We start from the raw sequence: 20,646 nt of genomic DNA, 5'->3' as shown, positions 1-20,646 counted from the left end.
AGCAAGCAGTTCCATAAAATGGAAAGCATCTCATCTCCAAGATTCTTGATATGTATGAACCCTGAGCTTTGGGGACAGTGAGTTATGGTGGGGCACTAAGATTGCTTGTGGAGACTTCAATGGTACAAGTGGGTACTGGGTTGGGTTGGCCTGGACTGGGCTAGCTGGTTATGGCCTGGGCTTTGAAGGGCCTAGCTAGGTCTCTGCTGTTTTCCTTGCCATTTTCAGGAAATCTAATTCATAAATTGCAGAAGAATGTAATTAAAGAGGAGAAAGGTAGTCAATGTCAGTGTCAGAGAAATAACATATATTATAAATGTCACCCATCTGCAACCCTGAGTGTGAAAAGGGGTCGTCGCTTGCGAGGTCATGTGAAAGGTTGAAACTTGGGCACACGAGGGGGTGCTGGAAGAATCTTTCAAAACATAAATGAGTAACTTCTTGAAACCTCTTTCTTTGTTTTAATGTCAAATGGGTCTTTCTTAAATGAGAAAGCTTCATATGAAGCATCAAAATTAATCGTCAAATTGGAATCATTTAAATCCATTTCACTGTTAGCATCTGACAATCTCATGTGTTAAGCACCTTCAGTTTGACTAGAGATTACAGAATAATTGTTACTTGAAGCTTCTTTGACCATTCATGGATGTACTGGATCTGCTCAGAGAGAACTGGGAAACATTAACTTCAAATGGATTATAATAATCCATTTCAAATGGATTCTCTACAATCAACTCAACGAGTCATCTGGGTTTCTGTGCCTTAAGAGTCATTCATAGATGGGCAGTCAGAATGAAAATAGATTGGATTCACAATAATAGTATCTCTCAGACTTCGAAAGATCCTCTGAAAAAAAATAGTTTAAGAGTAACTAATAATTTCCATCATACTAACAATAGCATATTCAGGTGGAGAGAAGAAAAAAATTCACTTCCATGTATGATAACTATGTTATTGCATTTACAAAACCTGAAGTGATAGAACTTGAAGTGTTAAACTTCACGAGGATCCATTGGTCTCAACTCAAGGTGACAAAATGTGAGAACTAGACAAGTCTTATAACAGTATCCTTTAATTAATCTTTTTTCTTAATAGATAGAGAGGTTAAAAAAAATTCAAAGTCAGATGTTAATAAGCTGTATACATCCTTCACTTTTCCTTGAACATGCCTTTCATTCCTTCTATCCTGCCATTGCTATCAATCCCATTTCTTGATTAACACTTCAAGTTTCATTCCATACTGAAAACACTGGAGCTCCATGATAAACACTTAGATTGTTAGACCTTGGTGCAATAGTCTGAACTGCAGTGGGCAACCAGTTATTGCAACTTGAGTTCTGATCATACCCATGAACCTTCATCCCTGGTGACTGTTGCTGTGAGAGATAATACAAATTTCGAGTTTGGAATGGATCAGCTGATGCTAACACATTTTCATATCCCATTTGCTTAACTTCATTATCTCCAAAACAACTTCCCTGATTATGGTTACCTTGATCAGATATCACTGTACTTATAGGCAACACATAACTGCTGTTTACACCACCACCTCCACCACTTCCACTACCACCGCCGCTTCCTCCACTGCTGTAAATGACAGAATTTGACCCAGAGCTGTGTTCCAAAGAAGCAGAATCCAAGCTCATAAGATTGTGCATCACAGAAGGCTGGAAGAAGTTATGGGTATTGCCCAGTTGCAGCGGTTGAAGATCTTGAAAGCTGTGTGCAGTTAATGGTTCTGGTTCTTGCTTACACCAACCTCTTTGCTGATGACCATAATACATACCCAATGGTTGAGCTTGTGGGAATGCAATGGAAGGCCATCCATGGTGGTGGTGTGCTGCTGCGTAACTGTTAATCCCATCAATTAGCTGTGAATTCATGTTATCATCACTAGTCCTCCTACCATGATCTATATTTGTTTCAGTCTGTTCAGCTTCTTTCAAACGCTTTGCAGCTCCTCCAATAGGCAAAGTGCTGCTCTCAAGTATACTATTTACATCATATCTGCTCATGTCAAAGTTTGTTACTGCATTAAGACCACGGAATTTAATGGCAGCAATATCATAGGCCTCAGCCGCTTCCTCTTGCGTACCTACAACACCATGAAAGGTTGATAATATAAGCTAAGTATTTCAAAGGCGACAAGTTCTAAGTACACCAATAAGATGCCATTCAGTTGTGTTAAGAAATAGTATTCTTATTCTACTCTTTGCCCACCACCTGTTTCCATTAAAAAAGAAAAAGGAACGATGGGAAATAGATAACTTACTGAATGTGCCCAGGTATAGATCTTTGTTTCCTGCTACCCTTCCAATCCTAGCTTGCCATCTTCCATGTTGATGGTGTCTGCAAATAGTAGTACAATAATATAAGGTCTACAGAATTTATGACATATGAGAAATTTTAGAATTTTATTTCTTAATTTGCTTACTTTGGAGTAAAATATAGCCACTCAAATGGTAAATCATAATTAAGTGTTATACTTTAATTTTTTTCGTCTAATGGAATGTAGAACTTTAAAAGAACCCCAATAAATAATGGTAGCTTACATTTCCAAAATTTTATTTTTCATAATGATATTTTTAAATTATTAAATATAGTTAGATAAATAAAAAGTCGAAACAACCATACCTTGTCACTCCACGATAGATCGATGCACCCCTAGAGAAGCCACTACTTTTCCTGTATCATATATGTCCACCAAATATATATATAAGAAACTTTGTGCATGGTTAAACTCTTCAACTCTTAGATAATTTGGTTTTCGACCACATAAAAGACTAAACATCTCCGTAGATACCTTCTTAGAGATGCAACATACTCCTGTCTGGTCATGTTCTTCATCTCTTCAACCTCTTTTTCATAATTGCTAATCTGAAAGAAAAAAAAAAAAAAAAAAAAAAAGAGAAAGAGGGTTATCCTGGAAGCATAAATAGACTAGTAGGGTTTTCACATTTTGTGAGTAAGAGGTGCATAATACTGAGAAGCTTACAGGAAAATTTGTAGTAGTGGTTGTACCCCAATACTTCAATGCAGCTAAATCATAAGCTCTAGCTGCTTTATCTTCTTTGTCATAACCTCCTATACAAAATGATTGCAGGAAAGGAAATAAGAAGATAGATAATAGTAACATTTGAAATGAGTATTAACACCAAGCAAAAGGAGTTAACAAAATATTATCAAAATGAGGATAAAACTATTGCTTACCCAAATATACTGCAAGAAGTTTGAATAAAGCCCAACATCAGTGGAGGAGAAATGCCAGAAAATGAGGAAGAGAAAAAGATCAGTAAACCAATAGGGTTTGTAAAAAAATGAACCTAAAAACCAATGTGAAGAGGTAGGCCTATATTAAATACCTTGCCTTCCCTTACGGGTCTGTCCCTCTCTTCTGCAGCTATTGTCCCATAAATGAGCTTCATATCTACCAGTCCATCGATGTCTGTAATATGAAATTTTCAAAATCTATTATCAAACCATAAAACACATACAGATTACAAAGATGCTAACAAAAAAAAAAAAAGATATTCGATGTGACACTATTCTCCTCAGACCCTCCTTCACATCTAAACCTAACTGTATAGACACAGATACAAACGATTAGCCACAGGTTTGTGGACATGTGCAAGACTGTAATAGACTGAGGAACTGTTAAAACTCACATTCTCATGCGATGAAGAATAAAGAGAACGAATAAAGAGAACAAGAAGAAGAAAGACAAGCAAGGTTCTATGTGGTTCGACTTCCGGTGTGGAGAACCTACGTCCACAGTATGAAAACCCTCATCTCTCTCTTTAATATCCAAACCTAAAAACTTGAAGCTTAGAGTAGAGTATGTTTCAGATACCTCGAGAGGATCCAACCAAATCTGAGATTATTCTTCAACAATATAGGCTTAATGAATCATATGAAAAAAGTTCGGTCAAAAAAGAAAAAGACCAAACATGAAAGCAAAGCAAGCAAATGAAACCCTAGCATGAGCTTTCATGAAGAATATGTAAAACAGACCTAGTTACACCCCGGTAGATGGAGGTTCTTTGGCCAAACGTATCAATAGATTTCCTTGGCACAGCATCTACAGCACCAGTCTGGCTGTCAAGACCAGTTGTTGTTGTCTTCTCCTTATTTTCAGACGAAGAACACTCACCACTACTGCCAGCGGCAGCAAGGAGCGGCAAAGGCAAGCTCGACTGAGACCCAGTGCTCATAGATAAGGACAGAGTTTGAGCACTTGTTAGGGCTCCATTATTGATCACCACAGCAGGTGACCCATCACAGATACTCCCTCCCTCATTCTTGCTTTCTGGCTGTGTTGGTGTTGGTTGATTCCTCAGCCATGTTTTTATCATGGACAACCCGATTGAGTTGTTGTTGTTAGTAGTGGTGGTGGTGGTGGTGTCGCTTGCAGTCACAGTGCTGCTGCTACCACCACTGCAACCGTTTGAGAAGATGTAGTCTCCATTGGCATTGCACCCACCACCAAGGAAGTCTTCTAACTTGGGATGTTCTTGATCAATGTTGTGATTACTGTTTGGGCCTCTCATCAGTATGGAAAGCTCTGAACTTGTTTTGAAGTTCCAATCTGCAAGGGGTAACAAAAAGGGAAGATCAGCTCTTTTACGATAACAACTAATAAGAACTTTGTTTCCCTATGAAGAAGAAGAACTTACCATGGGACTCTGGTTGATTGGTTCTGTGGAAAGCTTCTAAGATACCAAAAGGCCCATCTGGTCTTAAGTTTGGGATATTAAGCGAAGGAGCTGTTGAGTCTGAAGCAAGATCAAAACAGTCGCCGGAGACATCATCGGTGCCGGATATGTCATCAGAGTTGAAACCCAGGCGAGAGATGGTAGGTTGAGCATGGTTCTGAGACTGTGAGGGCAACTCTTGAGGTGAAAGAGAGAAACCCAACCAGTTCATGGAAGCCATGTCTCCCTTGATTCCTTCTTTGTTAGGTTTGGTTCCTTCAAAAGAAAGCTTCAAACAGGTAGTCAAGGAAGAGGAAGAAATCACTTCACGAGTAAACGAGAGACAGAATCCATGACAGCAAATGAAGAGTTGAACAAACTGATGAGTCTGGTTTTTCAGAAGAGGAGAAGAAAGGTCAAAACAATAAGAGTAGAAAACATTTTTAGCTTAGCAAACAGAAGAATTTATATGAAAACTCTTCACAAACTCAACCCCAAACCCGTCTTTCTCTCTCTAAAATCTGACTCACACATATTTAATTTACCAAAATATATCTTAAATTCTTTCTTTCTCCCACACATACACATGTGCATACATATTTATATAGCTGTTCATTAAAAAAAATAAAAAAGTTTGCAGAGCATATCTAAATTTGTATCCCATTGTTTACCCTCAGCAAATTGGTTTCGTAAAGTTGAAACAGTTTCTCTTGTTTTTAGATTTTAGATTTTAGAAATGCTGCCAAGAGAGACAAGAGGCATAACGAGAGATACATGGGTATATAATTATAAAATGCTTGCATGCTAAATAAGAAAAGACTTATATATTGTTATAAAGATAGAAGAAAAGAATAAAAAACATAAAATTTGAGGGGTTTGGTTTCCTGTGCTGCTGTGCACCCTTATCTGAAGACACTAACCGGTCTCCTCGGGGTCTCTAGGTTATTTCTTTCTCCATCTCTGGAACAAATTTAAAGAAAATCTTCTCCTGTAATTCTGTAACTCCATAGAATGAAAAGAAATGAAAAGAAGAAAACTATAGATCCTAGATAATGAATTACCGAGAATGACCAGTGACCAAGCAAACCTCTCTCTTTCTTCTCTCTGTTTCTTCTCTCTCTCTCTCTTCTGGTACGGAAGGAGTGTGGATTGGAGATTGTTTAAGAGCAAGTGAGTGGGAAAGGAAGAGAAGGGGGGATTGATTAATCTTGGAAGGTGCAACTCTCTGACTGTAAGTTTGACCGTCTAAGAAAGGAATCAAAGACGGTAAAACACATGGCTTCCAACAATTTTATATACCTAAAGCCTGCATCACTGTAAAATTAAACTATCTCGGTAATCTAATCATGATCATGCCCAAGCTTAACCTTAGACCCTAATGGGGAATGACCAGAAGAGAGAGAGAGAGAAAGCCAACTACTTAGCTGTCTTATTAGGGTTTACTGTTCACACCTGGTAATCTAAAAAGAGTGTTATTTAGCCCTTCTTTTTCTTTTACTGGAGAATAATCTAAAAACAACTGATCCTTGTATTATTGTCTCTCCAGAACCCAGGTGTGCACCATTGATGCTGGAGTTGTAAAAACCATTTCAGTGTCAGGATCAAAATGGTGAGCAGGTAGGGATTCTACACAGTCCCAAGTCCTTAGATCTTTTGTCCTGAAGCAACAAGAGATTTTACCATAGTAGAAGATTCCATCACAAAGGTGGAAAAAAAAATGCTGCAGCATTGGTTAATTTACTCTAAACTTAATTAGATAGTCATTTCCAACTGCTACACTACTGTTTTTTCTCATTGAAAAACTAGGGTTCAATCTCACATTTCACTTGTAACTAGGTAAAGATTAGTCCTATAGCAAATGAGATGCATGAACCCACCATCTACCCTTACATGCATGCATGTTAAAAAGTGCATGCAGGCATCCCCTCTCATCCTTCCATGTGTGAACCCCCCTCATAGGCGTGTGTGCAGGCTTGATAATTTACATTATTGCATCCTTTCATACTGCTCCATCAGATCTTTGGTGTTTCAATTTTTTTTTCCCTTTTCAAAAGCTGATCACTATTTAATTGAAAAAACCAAATCAAAAGACCTGGAAGCAAGGTTTAAAGTATCGGTATCGAGTATCGTATTGGTCAGGTGATTTTAAGAGATTTATCATCTTGTATCGAGTATTGTATCGCTCTGGCTAATGTATTTTGATGTAATTCAATAGGGAAACGTTTCAATATGTATCGTAACGGTTTGGTCAAATATGGATACGTATCAACTAGTATTGTATTGTCATAGGATACTTTAAACCTTGTCTGGAAAAATACAAAAAGGGTTGGACACCCCTATCAAACACAAAACAAATGGAAACACTGAACCCATAAGCAAGAAAATCAGCTAAGCAATTGTTATTCCTAAGAATAAACTGAAAAACAACTCGTCGAAAATTAGAAACAAGAGTCAAGATCTCTAACAACAGACCACTACTTAACTAATTTGAAGAGACATCATGACCCTGCGAAGCCAAGATCACAGCTTGACAGTCCGACTTCAAGAGAAGATCAAAAACTCCAATGGAGCTTGGTAGAAGCAACTAGTCTATGATCGCTTCGAGCTCTGTCAAAGATACACAAGAAGTCAAGTTGCTTTTACATTGTGCATCAATAAAACCCCACTCGGATCCCAAAGAATGCAACCTCTCCCACACAAAAGTGCTTTTGCGTTCCAATATCCATCAACGAATACTTGAAACAAATTAATATCTACTATTGGTCATATTAGCAACTGGGGCATCTTGCCTTCTTTCAAGTAGAGTTGTCTCTGGAACATCTATTTGAATTTTTGCAAATAAAGATTTAAATGTAATCAAAGGTTTATGTTTGTTTTGTGGTCCACATTTTTATTTTTAATATTTTTAACACATAAAAAATTTATGTCAAAGTAAATAGAAACTTTGAGAAAAAAAGTTGCATATCTTACATACATCATATATCATACATAAACTGTAGATACTGGGTGGTCCATCTAGAGATCTACAAAAGATCACATTGTGATTCTTTCTATTGGCAGGTACGAATCACTCTATGAATTAACTACGCTAAGTAATCTAACAAGTATAATTTCCTCCACTTGGACAAAAGATAGTTTCTTTCTTCAATAAGTGACCCTTTATTAAGTTCCAATCACATACACCACAATCCAAAATCTAACATTCCTTAGTTATGTGGACCACCACAGAACTAGTGCCCCTAGTGAATAATATATCTCTTGAACATATCATTTTCTTAAAAATTTTGCCAAAAAGTCTATTTAGTTATATTTTTTTAAAAGTTTAATTAGATGCCAATGGCTTCTGATTATGGCATTGATATTGTAATAATAACAACTTAAAAATACCCTCGGACGTAATCAAATTTCTGTATCAACGATATCCAGTCTAGCATACAAAATCAATTCAATTGGACAAAGCAGCCCACAATTTTTTTTTCTATCTATATTTGTACTTTGCTTGTATTTTTTTCTTTTCTCATTCAATCGGAGAAAGATTATCACTGACCGAGCTTCTCTATACTAACTTGATCTTTCTTCTTGTATTATTACAAAGGGGACATGAACATGCATCAAGATTATTATTGGCCCTAATAATCACTCTATATTTGTCTAATAGCACGATATCTCTTGTCCATGCACGAGAAAGAATAATCTTATCAGTATTCATCATTCTTTATATAATATGGATTTTTTTTTCAAAAGAAAAACAAATAAGGGTTTTAGTTTTTTTATATGCAATAAGCCAATAACAAGAGAACTTTTTTTTTTTTTTGGGGGGTTGGAGGAGGGTAAGTAGGTCTTTTCCTAGGTATAGTTTTGTAGCTAGGAATGGAGGATGAGGAGCATATGAGCGGATAACAAGCGAGAGAAAAAGACGGGTGTGGCGCGTGAATCATGAAAGGGCGCACCGTTTTGTTAAGAGTTGGAGACCGGCAAGTGGCGGTTGGTCGGTCGGTCCATGGTCTTCTAAAGGTCGGCATATTTAAAAATAACGGTAAATTTGTAAGTGGCCAACCGTTGGCGCATGGGAGAGAACGACGTTCTCCTCCCTTAACAAAGACTGAGTAAACATCAAGGAAAGGGTTAAATTCTTGCCCCTTTTTTAACCTTATTAAATTAAATTAAATAAAAACACATCATTTATTGAATTTTATAATTAAAAAATTAAAAAACTCAAATTGGAGTCTTAGGTAACACGAAAGTCGAGCAATAGAGAGTCGTAGATTTAACTTTTATCTTTTTAATTATTAATTATTTTAATTAATCGGTAAAAAATTAAATTAATATTCAAATTTCCCCAAAGAACTCAAGAGCTGGGTTTGCCTCGGAGAAATCGGCGGAACGCCCGTGCCTCCTTGGAATTAATACGTGAATATTGCCATGCACAGAGGTCGATGTGGACCCCAGAAGCCCACAAACATGAATTGACAATTTCTCGGAAAAGGGAATTCCATTCTCCATTTTCTAACTTTTAGGGTTTTACCTCGGCAACTATTCATATCAGTATCGTATCGTATCTAGAGGTGTAAACGGACTGGGTTTGGACCAGAGAGTGGTAATACCATATCTACATCGTATTATATTTGGAAAGTTAGATTTGAAATTTAATAATTTAATATTTTTAGTAGCTATTTTAGTAAAAATATCTAGAAAAATAGTCACATATCATAGATAAAAAATTTCTGAAAATAAGGAAGAAAAATAAATCTAAATAAGTAACTTAATCAGATAATTTTATCAGACAAATAATAATCCGTAAGAAATGGATATATCATATCCGCATCTTATTAGTAATCGGACGGATTCGGATACCCCTAAACGGATACGAATGCTAATTCAGAAGCAAATTTCGGTTATCCATTTCCACTCCTTCATATTATACCAAGTTTGAAATTAATGAATACCTTCTTAACACTAATGTTGGCCGGAAGAGTTTTTATCCGTTAGAGTAGAAGTCTGCATTTTCCTCATACTTTTACACTACACATTTGAGACGAGTTCATGTAAAGCCTATTGAAATTTTATCTTTGTTTTATTTTGCAGTACCAATAAACGGATACGTCTTGCCTCTAATATGTAGTGAAGAAATATGAGAGTATACTTTTCTAGGGCGGAGATACAGGGTTTGGGTGACATTTATTTACATAAGACATATCTTGCTATATATATAGAATATAATATCTTTCCACCTCAAAAGCAGCAAATGAAATCTAGTAAATAGCATTAATCGATGGGAATTTGAACAAATCCTAGATGAGAACAGTGTTTGGGATTCAAACCCTATTGAGTTTGAATAATCAAAACCCAATCCCACAACACCTTTGTCTAAGAAGAAGATCGAACCCTAATCCTGGAAGTTTCAAAAACTGATTTTCTATTATCGTGTACACCTCGAACCCATTGCTCTAAGTTGATCCTCTCTCTGGCATATGCACAGCTTGATCACCTTCTTTACTTTTTCACACGCTTACACAGTGAATGAAATCAATGCCCATTAGTTGCCATTATATGCATGCATAGAAGCTTTGACTGTCTTACGTTTTCTCTAATGTCCCTTTGGGTGCTTGTGCACCTTTTGTATTCTTTCATCTTATGGTTCACAAACCCCTATAAGGTTTAAGTATCTTTTCTTGAACTACCCTTTAGATGCCCTCTCTTGTCCTTGCAGTCATTATGGATGAAGAAAAACTTTGAATTTATTGTAATTATCACATCTGTTATGTTTTCCCCAGGCTTTCAATCTCATGGGTTAGCAAATCTACAGAAGTCCTACTTAGCTACAAAAAGACCACATGAGGTTGGAATGCAGAAGAAAACCATGACCTTGATTCCTACCCAGTGAGGAGTTTTACAATTACTAAATAACCTTAGCAAGAGTTATGTAATGCAAATGGAACAAGGACGCTTCCAACCCAAATCTACAACCCATGTTTGAGTTATGTAGACCTTTGGGTTCAACTCTGATTCAAAACAAGAGCTGTAACAATCCCAAAATCTCTCAAATCTCTATAAGCTAGAGAACATGTACAGTGGTTCTATATTTAATAAGAAAATCTACAGCAGCTTCTATACTGTGGACTTTGGTTGAACACCTCAACCGAACCACATAATCTCTTAATTTGTTCTTCTGTTGTACATAAATAATGAAATAATACAGCAGCTTAGATATGTTTTATTACCATATCATTTACATATATACATATTTTTCTTATCTGGTTGCAAATTTTGACTACTATTTTTCTTACATGACACTCCAACTAGTACCAATATGAGAAGAATCATGACATACAAGTCTTACCCATATTTTCATTCATCAAAATAAATGTTTCTAAAACTTGAATCCGTGACCTCTTATCAAAATAAAACAATCTTTTAAAGGTTGCACCAAAACCTACCTACCTTCTATATCTTATTTAGATAATCAAATTTCCATTTCTTTTGACCGCTTTAAAAAAACTCCCAACCTTTATCTTTTCTTCAACTGTAAACAACCACATGCCTCTCTACCCACCTCTTCTTATTTTAAAAGGAATATTACTGCAACTAGCCAGAGCTTGCACCCATAATTTCTTTTTCTTTTTCTCCCAGCAAATTCACCCATGATTTCTAAGTACAGTATCAGTAAGACAAATCATATATATAAAGAGGATCTTTTTCATGGTTCCTGAGCATACACATGAGAACCCAGATAGTAAAATTATATTTTAGAAAGTGGGGGGATTCAGCCTTTCAGGTGGTCATAATGCTCCCAAAACTGTAAAAGAAAAAGGGAAATTGCAGGAAAGGAAGGAAGATAAGCTTTCCTTATAAAAATACATACCTGGAAGATGATAACCCCAGCTCATGCTTGGCACTATTATCTTTTAATAACTATTATGATTTTAAAGTGTTTGAATGTCCCTATGTTTGACTGGCCTTGGCTTTAACAAGGAGAACTCACGTGACATTTTGAATATTTACTTTGAAATTAAGGGAGAAAGGACAATAGGGAGTTCGTCAATTGTTAGAATAAAGCTAATGAGATCCATTCGAGAAGTACTGCATGGAAGATATACATGCTTTTTTGAAGAGAGATCTTCACTGTCCTGTGCCCTAAGTTCTCGTATCTACACAACTATTGAATATTATTGAAAACTTCTTTTGAACACCAAAGTGTGGGTGTGGCTTCAACCTTCATTAAACAATGTGTGTCCAATTATGTGAGGAAATGTTGCCTTGACCAATAAAGAGGAGCACAGCTCATTAAAACCTTCTACAGACCCACTCGCCAAGTCTTGTATGGTTTCCATTTTGTGTCGACTGCATTAACTTATTTGATTTTTTAATCAATGAATATTTGGAACTAGAGTACTTCCTTCTTTTCTTTTTTGGGTTTGTAACCTTGTTGTTAAAGCAAAAATTAAAATTAAAATGAAAGTCATTGAGTGGTCAGCTTAAAGGTGAGATGGGTCCTACTTTTATGGGCCTCATAAATGTCAAGATCTAGATTGGGCCTAAACCGAGGCCCACAGGATAAAGTTTGCACTTAAAATCGAAGTTCAGCCACAGCAAAAGTAATCATGCGAACCACGTGTAGGCTATATATGGTAGAATATGTAGAAAGTCTAAGATTGAGTGCGTGTTTGGTATTTTAAAAAATAAAATTTAAGAAGAAAAAAATCGCGGGAAGGAGTTTGAAGTGGGGGGTGGGGGGCCCCCTTTTTGTTGTGTTTTTTTAAAAACAAGTGTTTGGCATTTAAGAAGAACAAAATCGGGAGAGTTAGTTTGTGTTAATGAATTTTTGGTGGGGTGTCCCTCTTTGACATAACTTTGATGTGATTTTTGTTTTTGAGAAACAAGTCAAAGTTGTTTTACAAAAGCCTTCTCAGACATGAAAATTGGACTTGTTCGTAATGAAAGAACGACTCATTTTACCAAACGTTCTTTGGCATTCTTCATCGTTCTGAGAATGAAAGAACGCTAAAGTTGTTCCTTGACCCGTTATCAAACGCACCTTGAGAGTCTTCCCATGTCACGATATGTGAATGACTAAGGTGGTTTACCTAAACGAAGGAAAGAGAGAGAGGGAGAGAGAGGGAGAGGTGTGTCTATATTTGGGACTAGTTACATGATTGTATACAAGTAGCCACTTCATTAGGGTTTCTATACAAGTAGAATTTGATCTTACAACAACCTCATCACATCTTATATGAAATTTAAAAACTAGAGTTTTTAATTGGGGTGGAACTCTAATATGCCTACTTAAGTAAGAAAAATTATTGGTTGTCTACTTTCAACAAAAACATAAATTACTTGTTACCCACTGTTAGTTTTCAACGCATTTTGTGTTCAGTTTGAATGCAAAATGACGGATTTGCCCATATGTGTGGTAAATTGACGTTATTGTCCCATCCCTCTCACTCACGCCATCCAACCTTTAGTTTCACCCATCTTCTTCCTACACCTCATCGGAAACCACCACATCCCTTCCCTTGCTTGCAGCCACATCCCCACCTCCCCCTACCGAAAATCACCCTTGACATCTTTGGAAAGTCCACCATTTTCTTCTATTTTAAAGGTTGGGCATAGGAAGGTATTAAATGTGAAAAATTATTTCATTTTACTACCTAAAGGGCATTAGAATCATTTGATTTAACTTAACAGAATTTAGGTCTAAAAGCTAACCTTTTTTTTTTCGTGAGACAAAAAGCTAACTATGGGTAATTTATAATATTGAAAGTGACTGACATGTAATTTTTGTCACTATAGTGGAGAACCCCGAGTTTCATCACCTCCATTGTAGTGGGTAACTTGTAAAAAACTCTTTTATTTTATTTTTTTCTCCAAATAAAAACCGACACCAAAGGTCACTCGTCATGACCACAAGTGCAGCCCCTACATTGAAGGCCAACAAGTAAAAGTTTAAAGGCCTAACCTCCCACGGGGAGGTCTTTAACCGCTTTTCAAGAGGTTGGGCCTTTAACAAATTCAATTCCAATGGTGTTGGTTAGTAAAGCGGATTGAATCGGATTTGAACATAAATACAAATTAAATCGGATTCCACCATCACGAACAGAAATCAAAAGGAATTGAATCGGATTTGAAAGAAGGGAAGCCGAAGATCGGAGCAGAAGCAGAAATTAAAATGATGAATGCTTAAGAACAAGGAAACTCTTCAGGTACTTGTTGCATGGAAACGGTATTTTACATTCCTAAACCCTAGAGGTGGAAAAGTAACAGAGATTTTTCTCAAAATGGTATTTTACAAACCCTAAACCCTAGAGTTTACAAAACCCACCATGGATCCCTACGACAACTCTCCATTATAAATAAGGTTAAAGGGTGAGCATATTTTCCTAGATAAATTTCCGGAGGGATAATAGAACCTGACACAAGTGGGAGAGTGAAACGAGAAAGAGCCTTAGCGGCTAGTAGAGTGAAGGGCCTCATTTGTAAATTTGCAAACTTGAATGTAAAAATAAAAAAGTCATATTTACAATTAAAACCCCGCATTTTGATCTCACACCGTCCCGATGGGTTGGAATCCTCGGCGGCCAACATTTGGGATGGCTGCTGGATGGCCGCCACGTGTTAAGTCTTAAAATCTTAACGGTTGTTTTCTTATAAGTGCATTTCCTTATAAACCAGTTTTTAAATCGGTTTAACAAGTTGGTCTATTAAGAACCAAACTCCAAATAAACCTGTCTTCACGCCCTCCGTCATCCTTCTCTTTGAAGCCATTCCTAACCTTGATCCACAGCCGGCAATCAATCGATACAAAATCAGAGTTAAAACCTGCAATGAGAAGAGATTAAGTAACACCCAACAAAAGAATGCCAAAAGAATACATGAAACAAGAATATTTTATCCGAAATAAAAGGAAGGGTTTCCTTCACAAGACTTCTAATCTGGGAAAAACAATGCATCGGTAACTCTTCCATTTTACAAGTCAAATAACTCTGCTTCTCACTTGAATGCTCCTCATTATCTCCTTAAATCATTGAATGTGATTGCTAATAATCCAAAGCTTCCTATTATACATTAGTTTTTTAAGCTGAAACTAGATTTTGCATTTCAATTTCAGAAAAATGGACCCTAGAAACAAAATCAGAAGGCCCCTAAACCCGCAACTTGTACTCAGAAGATCTATTGCTCAAAACAAAAGCAGGTATCAACTAGATTTAATACCAAGGTTGAATAAACACTACCGTTGTTTTAGATCAACTGGAAGCATTATTATCCTTCAGAAATAACCCGATGCTCTAATAACTACAGATATTAAGGTCTTATAAAAAAAAATTCAGTACAGTAGAGAGAAAAGAAGTCTCCAGTGGATCTGGTGGATCTATTGGTTCTCGCCATGAAATTTCAGTATAGTAGAGAGGAAAGAAGTCTCCAGTGGATCCACGAAGTCTCCAGTGGATCTGGTGGATCTATTGGTTCTTGCCATGATCTTTTGCATCCGCTTACCCATTCGTCTTCTAACGAATTCTATCGAATCTGCAGTTTTTTTCCTTCGAGGAGGGTACGCCTATAAAGTTTGTGTTTTGGTTAGATAAATCGTATTGGTCGAATCAGGTTCACTATAATTTTTTTTTTTTTTTTTTTTTTTGGTATGGGTGCTTTTTTAATACTGGAACTGAAATGTCGCCGGATGGGTGCAAACCCACCATGGGAGTCTGGGCTTTTAACCGCTCTACTAACCCACCATTGACTAAGGTTCACTATAATTGGTTTATAAGGAAATGCATTTGTAAGAAAACAACCGTTAAGATTTTAAGACTTAACACGTGGCGGCCATCCAGCACAGCCGCTGGACAGCCTCCCAAATGTTGGCCGTCGAGGATTCCAACCCCGTCCCGATTGCCTCTTGTACACGTGGCAAAATCTCTATCCTTAACAGCTGGCAGCAGTGTTGTTGCAAATAAAAATCCCCTTTTGTGGGGATTTTCTTGCAGGGATGATGGTTCTCTTGTTGGGCATTCTTTGACATACATTCCTATTTTTATTTTATTTTTCCAAGTGTACCCCGGGTCAAGACCCAAAAGTAAAGAACAACTTGTCAATAGAAAAACCTGGTAAGTCCATTTGAAGGATCTCCTCAAAGTCCATATAAGGATCCTTAAAGTATACCAAAGTTTCCTTCATCACCAAAGACACGTTTGGCATCCAATCCACCGCAACACTGGTGTCTCCTACCAGCTCGACAAATCAAAATCTGTCACAACCAGTTATTTTAAACGGTTCAAAATTAAAACATCTTAAATGGGTTGTGCTATAATGATTGAATCTTTAGAACGGTGTTACCATAATACCATTCTGGAAAAAAACAAATGTTGTGTGTATGGTTGACTCTTGAGAACAGATTACAGAATCCATAACCAGAATCTGTACTCCAGATACGGTGTACCTATCACCGCTCCCATGTAAGTTTCTATATGCAAATCCATTTAGATCAATTGTAATTAACGTTAATGATGAGAAGTCAAATCAATAAATTCTAACCCAAACAGAATTCCCGGGAAGAAATCTCAAATTTCCACCAAGAAACTCATGCGAAGAACAGAATTCATCACAAGGTCTTGAATTATTGCCAACAATGGGTGCAGAGCGTGGAGAACCACCATTGTTAGATCTCAAAGACTTGAAAGTGGTTTCTTTTCTTGGTAGGGGAGCAAAAGGCGTAGCTTTTTTGGTTAGAAATGAAGTTACAGCGGAAAATCTAGCTTTGAAGGTGTTTTTGAAGGCTTCGATCGAGAAGAGAAACCAAAAGATTGGAGAGAAAGAATGTAGTTCTGCTTACAGAAGAATCTGGTTCGAACGTGATGCATTGAAGTCGTTTCGACATTCATTGCTTCCGAAACTCAGAGGAGTTGTTGAAACCGATAAAGTCATCGCTTTCGCCATTGATTACTGTCCTGGCGGAACTCTCCATTCTTTGAGAAGAAGACAGGCTGAAAAGATTTTCTCGAACAACATCATCAGGTAATTCAAAGAAAACTTTGTGAATTTCAGCTCTTCTTCGCTCAAGCTTTCAAATTCTAATCTTTTTTTTTTTTTCAATTTTCTTTTGATTTTAGGTTTTATGCAGTAGAGCTAGTTCTTGCGTTGGAGTACTTACACGGATTAGGAATTGTTCACCGGGATTTGAAGCCGGAGAATGTAATGATTCAAGAGAATGGTCATCTGATGCTAGTCGATTTCGATCTCTCAGCGAAACTCTCCGCAAAATCTCTGAAACTTCCTGAGCTTTTTCGATCCAACACAACGAGCTCTGAGAATCGCAAATCAACGAAGAAGTACAAAAGATCTCTAACGCTATGTTGCTTCGGCTCTGGAATTTCGCCAGTTGACACGGATTCCGATTCCAGATATACTGAGTCACTAGTTAAGAGTAAGACTCAGAGATTGGATTTGGAATCGGTGGCGTTTGAGAGTGACACTATGAAGTCGAAATCGTTCGTCGGAACGGAGGAATATATTTCTCCAGAGATCATCCAAGGGAACGGCTATGATTTTGCCGGGGATTGGTGGGGCCTAGGTGTTGTCCTCTATGAGATGCTATATGGACGGACTCCGTTTCAAGGTGCCAATCGGAAGGAGACGTTCTATCGGATTCTGACAAATTCGCCGGATCTTGTCGGACAGAAAACAGCTTTGAGGGATTTAATCGGAAAACTCCTCGAAAAAGATCCGACGAAGAGAATCACCATTGATGAAATCAAAGGTCATGATTTCTTTAAAGGCGTTGATTGGGAATCTGCCTTGAGAATTGCAAGGCCACCGTTTATTCCGTTAGGAACGGAATGGGATACGGACGGAATTAAGGCAATTGATGTGGAGTCGTATGTACATGGGGATTTCAAGGGAGTCAAGGAAAAAGCAGGTGTTTTGCCAAATGATTTTTCGACTTTTTAGTTTTTTTTTTCTTTTCTTTTTCTTTTCTTTTGTAGAGTGGTAAGATCCATACTTCTTAGTGGAAAGCGAACGACAAAGCTCCCTCTGAGAATGTAATCGAGATGTGTGCAAATTGGTTTGAATGAACCTTAGATACCCAAAAAAAAACTGAAAAATTCTAGATGTATGTGATTCAACTGAGGAGTTGAACCACAGATATATTTTGGAAAATACAAATTAAATATATGTTGAAGGTTGTTCAAGATTTTGTTTTTTAATTCATGAACTGGCATAATATTATAAGAAGAAAAGTCTGAAGAGCTACTAAGAATCTGATTCAATTTAAATAGAATGTGTATTACGTGCAATGCATACCAAGATGATCATCGATTATTTTTTTTCATAGATAAAAGAAATGAATTATAATGTTTGATTTCAAAAAAATATTTAAGATTTACAAGAAAAATATTCATAAAAATATACTGATAAACATGACTTGGTTAAATATTCCAATCAAATATAGGCTTCAAATCCATCTATTATTGATGTCGATCGAAATTCTGATCTAACTTAAATGCGCATGACCCAAACAAAGTCCCTCTTTGTGGCTCCAATTAGCAAGTACATCCGGAAGAGATCCTTGTTCATATTTGCTTGAGGGTCTCTCCTCCTCCTTTTGTACTAAGCCAAGTAGCTTGACATAATCTGGTTGAGCTACATGGATTTGATTTACTTCCAACCCTCCAAAACAATACATTTTGACGATCTGGATAATTCAAGTTCGGGGTGTCACACTTATTATATTTTTATAATAAAATATAAAGTTTTTTTACACTGTACCTACCACCATTTCTTGGGTGAACCTAGTGACCATCCATTATTATGCTATAAATTACATCGCACCCACTTGAAAAATTACAAGATCCAAGTTAAGTTTTGCTGTTGAATGACAAGTATCATTAATTAAATGCCCTTACAGCCATTTAAGCATTTCAAATTTAAAATTTAAAATAAATAAAGTGTGAAATGACCATAATGCCCTCTATGTTGTAAATTAAATGAAAAAGCTACCCCATTTAATACACACTATCCCTTTACACTGTTGCGATTCTCTCACTCCACCGTGTCTTTAATCTCTACGGCAACTCCCCACCACCGTTAGTCTGTTTCTTCGACCACATTCTCAGCTGCAAGTCTTCATCTTCGACCACTCTCACCATTCATTACAAGAAAAATGAGTATTTGAAATGAAACTTTTGCCACGATAACTAGTAAAGAAGCTTGTGACAAAAGGGTTCAACCACTCTCACCATTCATTACAAGAAAAATGAGTATTTGAAATGAAACTTTTGCCACGATAACTAGTAAAGAAGCTTGTGACAAAAGGATTCACCGACTTACTCTTAAAGAATAATATGAAAGAGTTGACAAGCAAAGAACACAAATAATTTATGTGGATTTATAATTTCAAGGGTTTGTACCCTTTTTTTTTTTTTGTTTGCCAACCCCGATGTTCGACCCGCGTCGCACACATGGCTGTGGTGGGTGAGTCTCCCAGCGAGAATTTTTTGCATCTACAAGGATTCGATACCAAAACCTTGCTTAAGCGAACCAAGCTACTTACCACTTGGACCAACCCCCGTTGGTTGTTTGTCCCTTATTTATGAGAGATTGAGAATGGTAGTATTCGTTTCTTGGTAAATAAATTATAAAAATAACTTACGGCCTGTTTGGTTACATGAGCCTGGAGATTTCAAATATCTAGAGATTTCAAATCTATATATTTCAAGTCTATGGAGTTATAATTTATAAAATTAGATGTTTGGTTGTGGAGTGAAATCTGTGGATTCATCCTAAAAAACTATTTGATCGATGTGATTTTTGTGAATGTGCAAATGTATAACTTTTTTGAAATCTCTGGATTTCACCCCTTGCCCATAAATCTACAGATTCATGTTTATAGTGTAAAAAGGTGAATCTCTAGATTTCATGAATCTAGAGATTTTTACAACCAAACGGGTGTAATTCTCAGATTCATGAATCCAGAAATTTGAAATTTCTAGATTCATGTAACCAAACAGGCCCTTAAAAGGCGTGAAAAATGATAACAACATTAAAATGGGTCCCAGCCCCATCAAGTTGACAACTTCAATTAATGACTGTTATGAAGTTATCCTTGAGAATATCCAAGCTTTCTCTTTATCATTCTATATTCGTTTTGTTTTAAGTGGATTATTAAGCCTTTAAACCACTCTGCACACTTTTCTTCCTTAAGGTTGCTTGAAGTTTGAGTTGTTTAAGGTTTGGTGGGTTAGATCACCAAATTCTCTTATTTTTCTCATTTTCTTGTATTGGAGAAATTACTCCATGGAGTTTTTTTATTAAATAATTTTTTAAGATAATTCTTTCAGGGCAATTTTCATTTTAGATGCTTGAGTTTTGACTTAAGTTATTTTTAATCTAAAGAAAAATATATCTTGCATTTGCCTTTATTTTGGTATGAGAAAAAGACTATGACATATAATTTAAGACCAAAATATCTTTATATCCTTCAATAGTTAATATTGCATTCTATAGGAAAACTTCGATCTAATGGTAGTGTATCTTTTTTATTTTTACATTCAAAAGTTCTAAAATTGTAAATATGCAAAACTGCACCTTGATTGAAACTAGGTGAGACCCCAAGATAGAAACAAAACCGAATCAAGGAAAGTTTTCCTCTAATTAATTCATCATTAGCTGTTAAATCCTAGCTCCGCCCTAGTTTACGAGGATATAAGATCCACCTTTAAGTAGTTCCTCATTCATTGGATGTAGTGTTATAATATAGTTTACAAGACACCACTTCTCTACTGATAAAAATGAAACTAGAGTTTGAATTATTTATCTACAGAGGTAGAGGATTGTGCTCATCATACTTCTTCACACATATTTTAGAGGAGGCCTATCTCTGAGTATGGACAAAGTAGACGGGGGAGGTGGATCTCCTTCTTAAATCTGTGGTGGAGGGATATAGAATGAATACAATTCTCTATCC

The 20,646-nt window shown here is 36.6% G+C and overlaps 1 protein-coding gene and 1 pseudogene across 2 annotated transcripts; one reads left to right on the top strand and one right to left on the bottom strand.

Annotated features, from left to right (window-relative positions):
- Positions 1-1,051: 1,051 nt before the first annotated feature.
- LOC149008448 (AP2-like ethylene-responsive transcription factor BBM2) lies at positions 1,052-5,234 on the bottom strand. The gene is made up of 9 exons (XM_089166955.1): positions 4,674-5,234; positions 4,012-4,585; positions 3,363-3,445; positions 3,211-3,219; positions 2,996-3,084; positions 2,804-2,877; positions 2,635-2,685; positions 2,273-2,349; positions 1,052-2,095 (listed from the first exon to the last, which is right to left on the bottom strand). The coding sequence occupies exons 1-9, from the start codon at positions 4,930-4,932 to the stop codon at positions 1,224-1,226; spliced, it is 2,088 nt and encodes a 695-aa protein (XP_089023081.1). The 5' UTR covers positions 4,933-5,234; the 3' UTR covers positions 1,052-1,223.
- An 11,077-nt stretch (positions 5,235-16,311) lies between these two features.
- LOC149008447 (serine/threonine-protein kinase OXI1 pseudogene) lies at positions 16,312-17,630 on the top strand (annotated as a pseudogene). Its single transcript, XR_016175286.1, has 2 exons — positions 16,312-16,697; positions 16,793-17,630. The product of XR_016175286.1 is annotated as a serine/threonine-protein kinase OXI1 pseudogene (transcript).
- The last annotated feature ends 3,016 nt before the right edge of the window (positions 17,631-20,646 follow it).

This window comes from Hakea prostrata, chromosome 8 (assembly GCF_041222555.1).
Source record: "Hakea prostrata isolate BN-2017 chromosome 8, UWA_Hpros_2, whole genome shotgun sequence".
In the NCBI taxonomy this organism is placed as follows: Eukaryota; Viridiplantae; Streptophyta; class Magnoliopsida; order Proteales; family Proteaceae; genus Hakea; species Hakea prostrata.
This window is presented reverse-complemented; position numbering and strand designations above follow the sequence as displayed.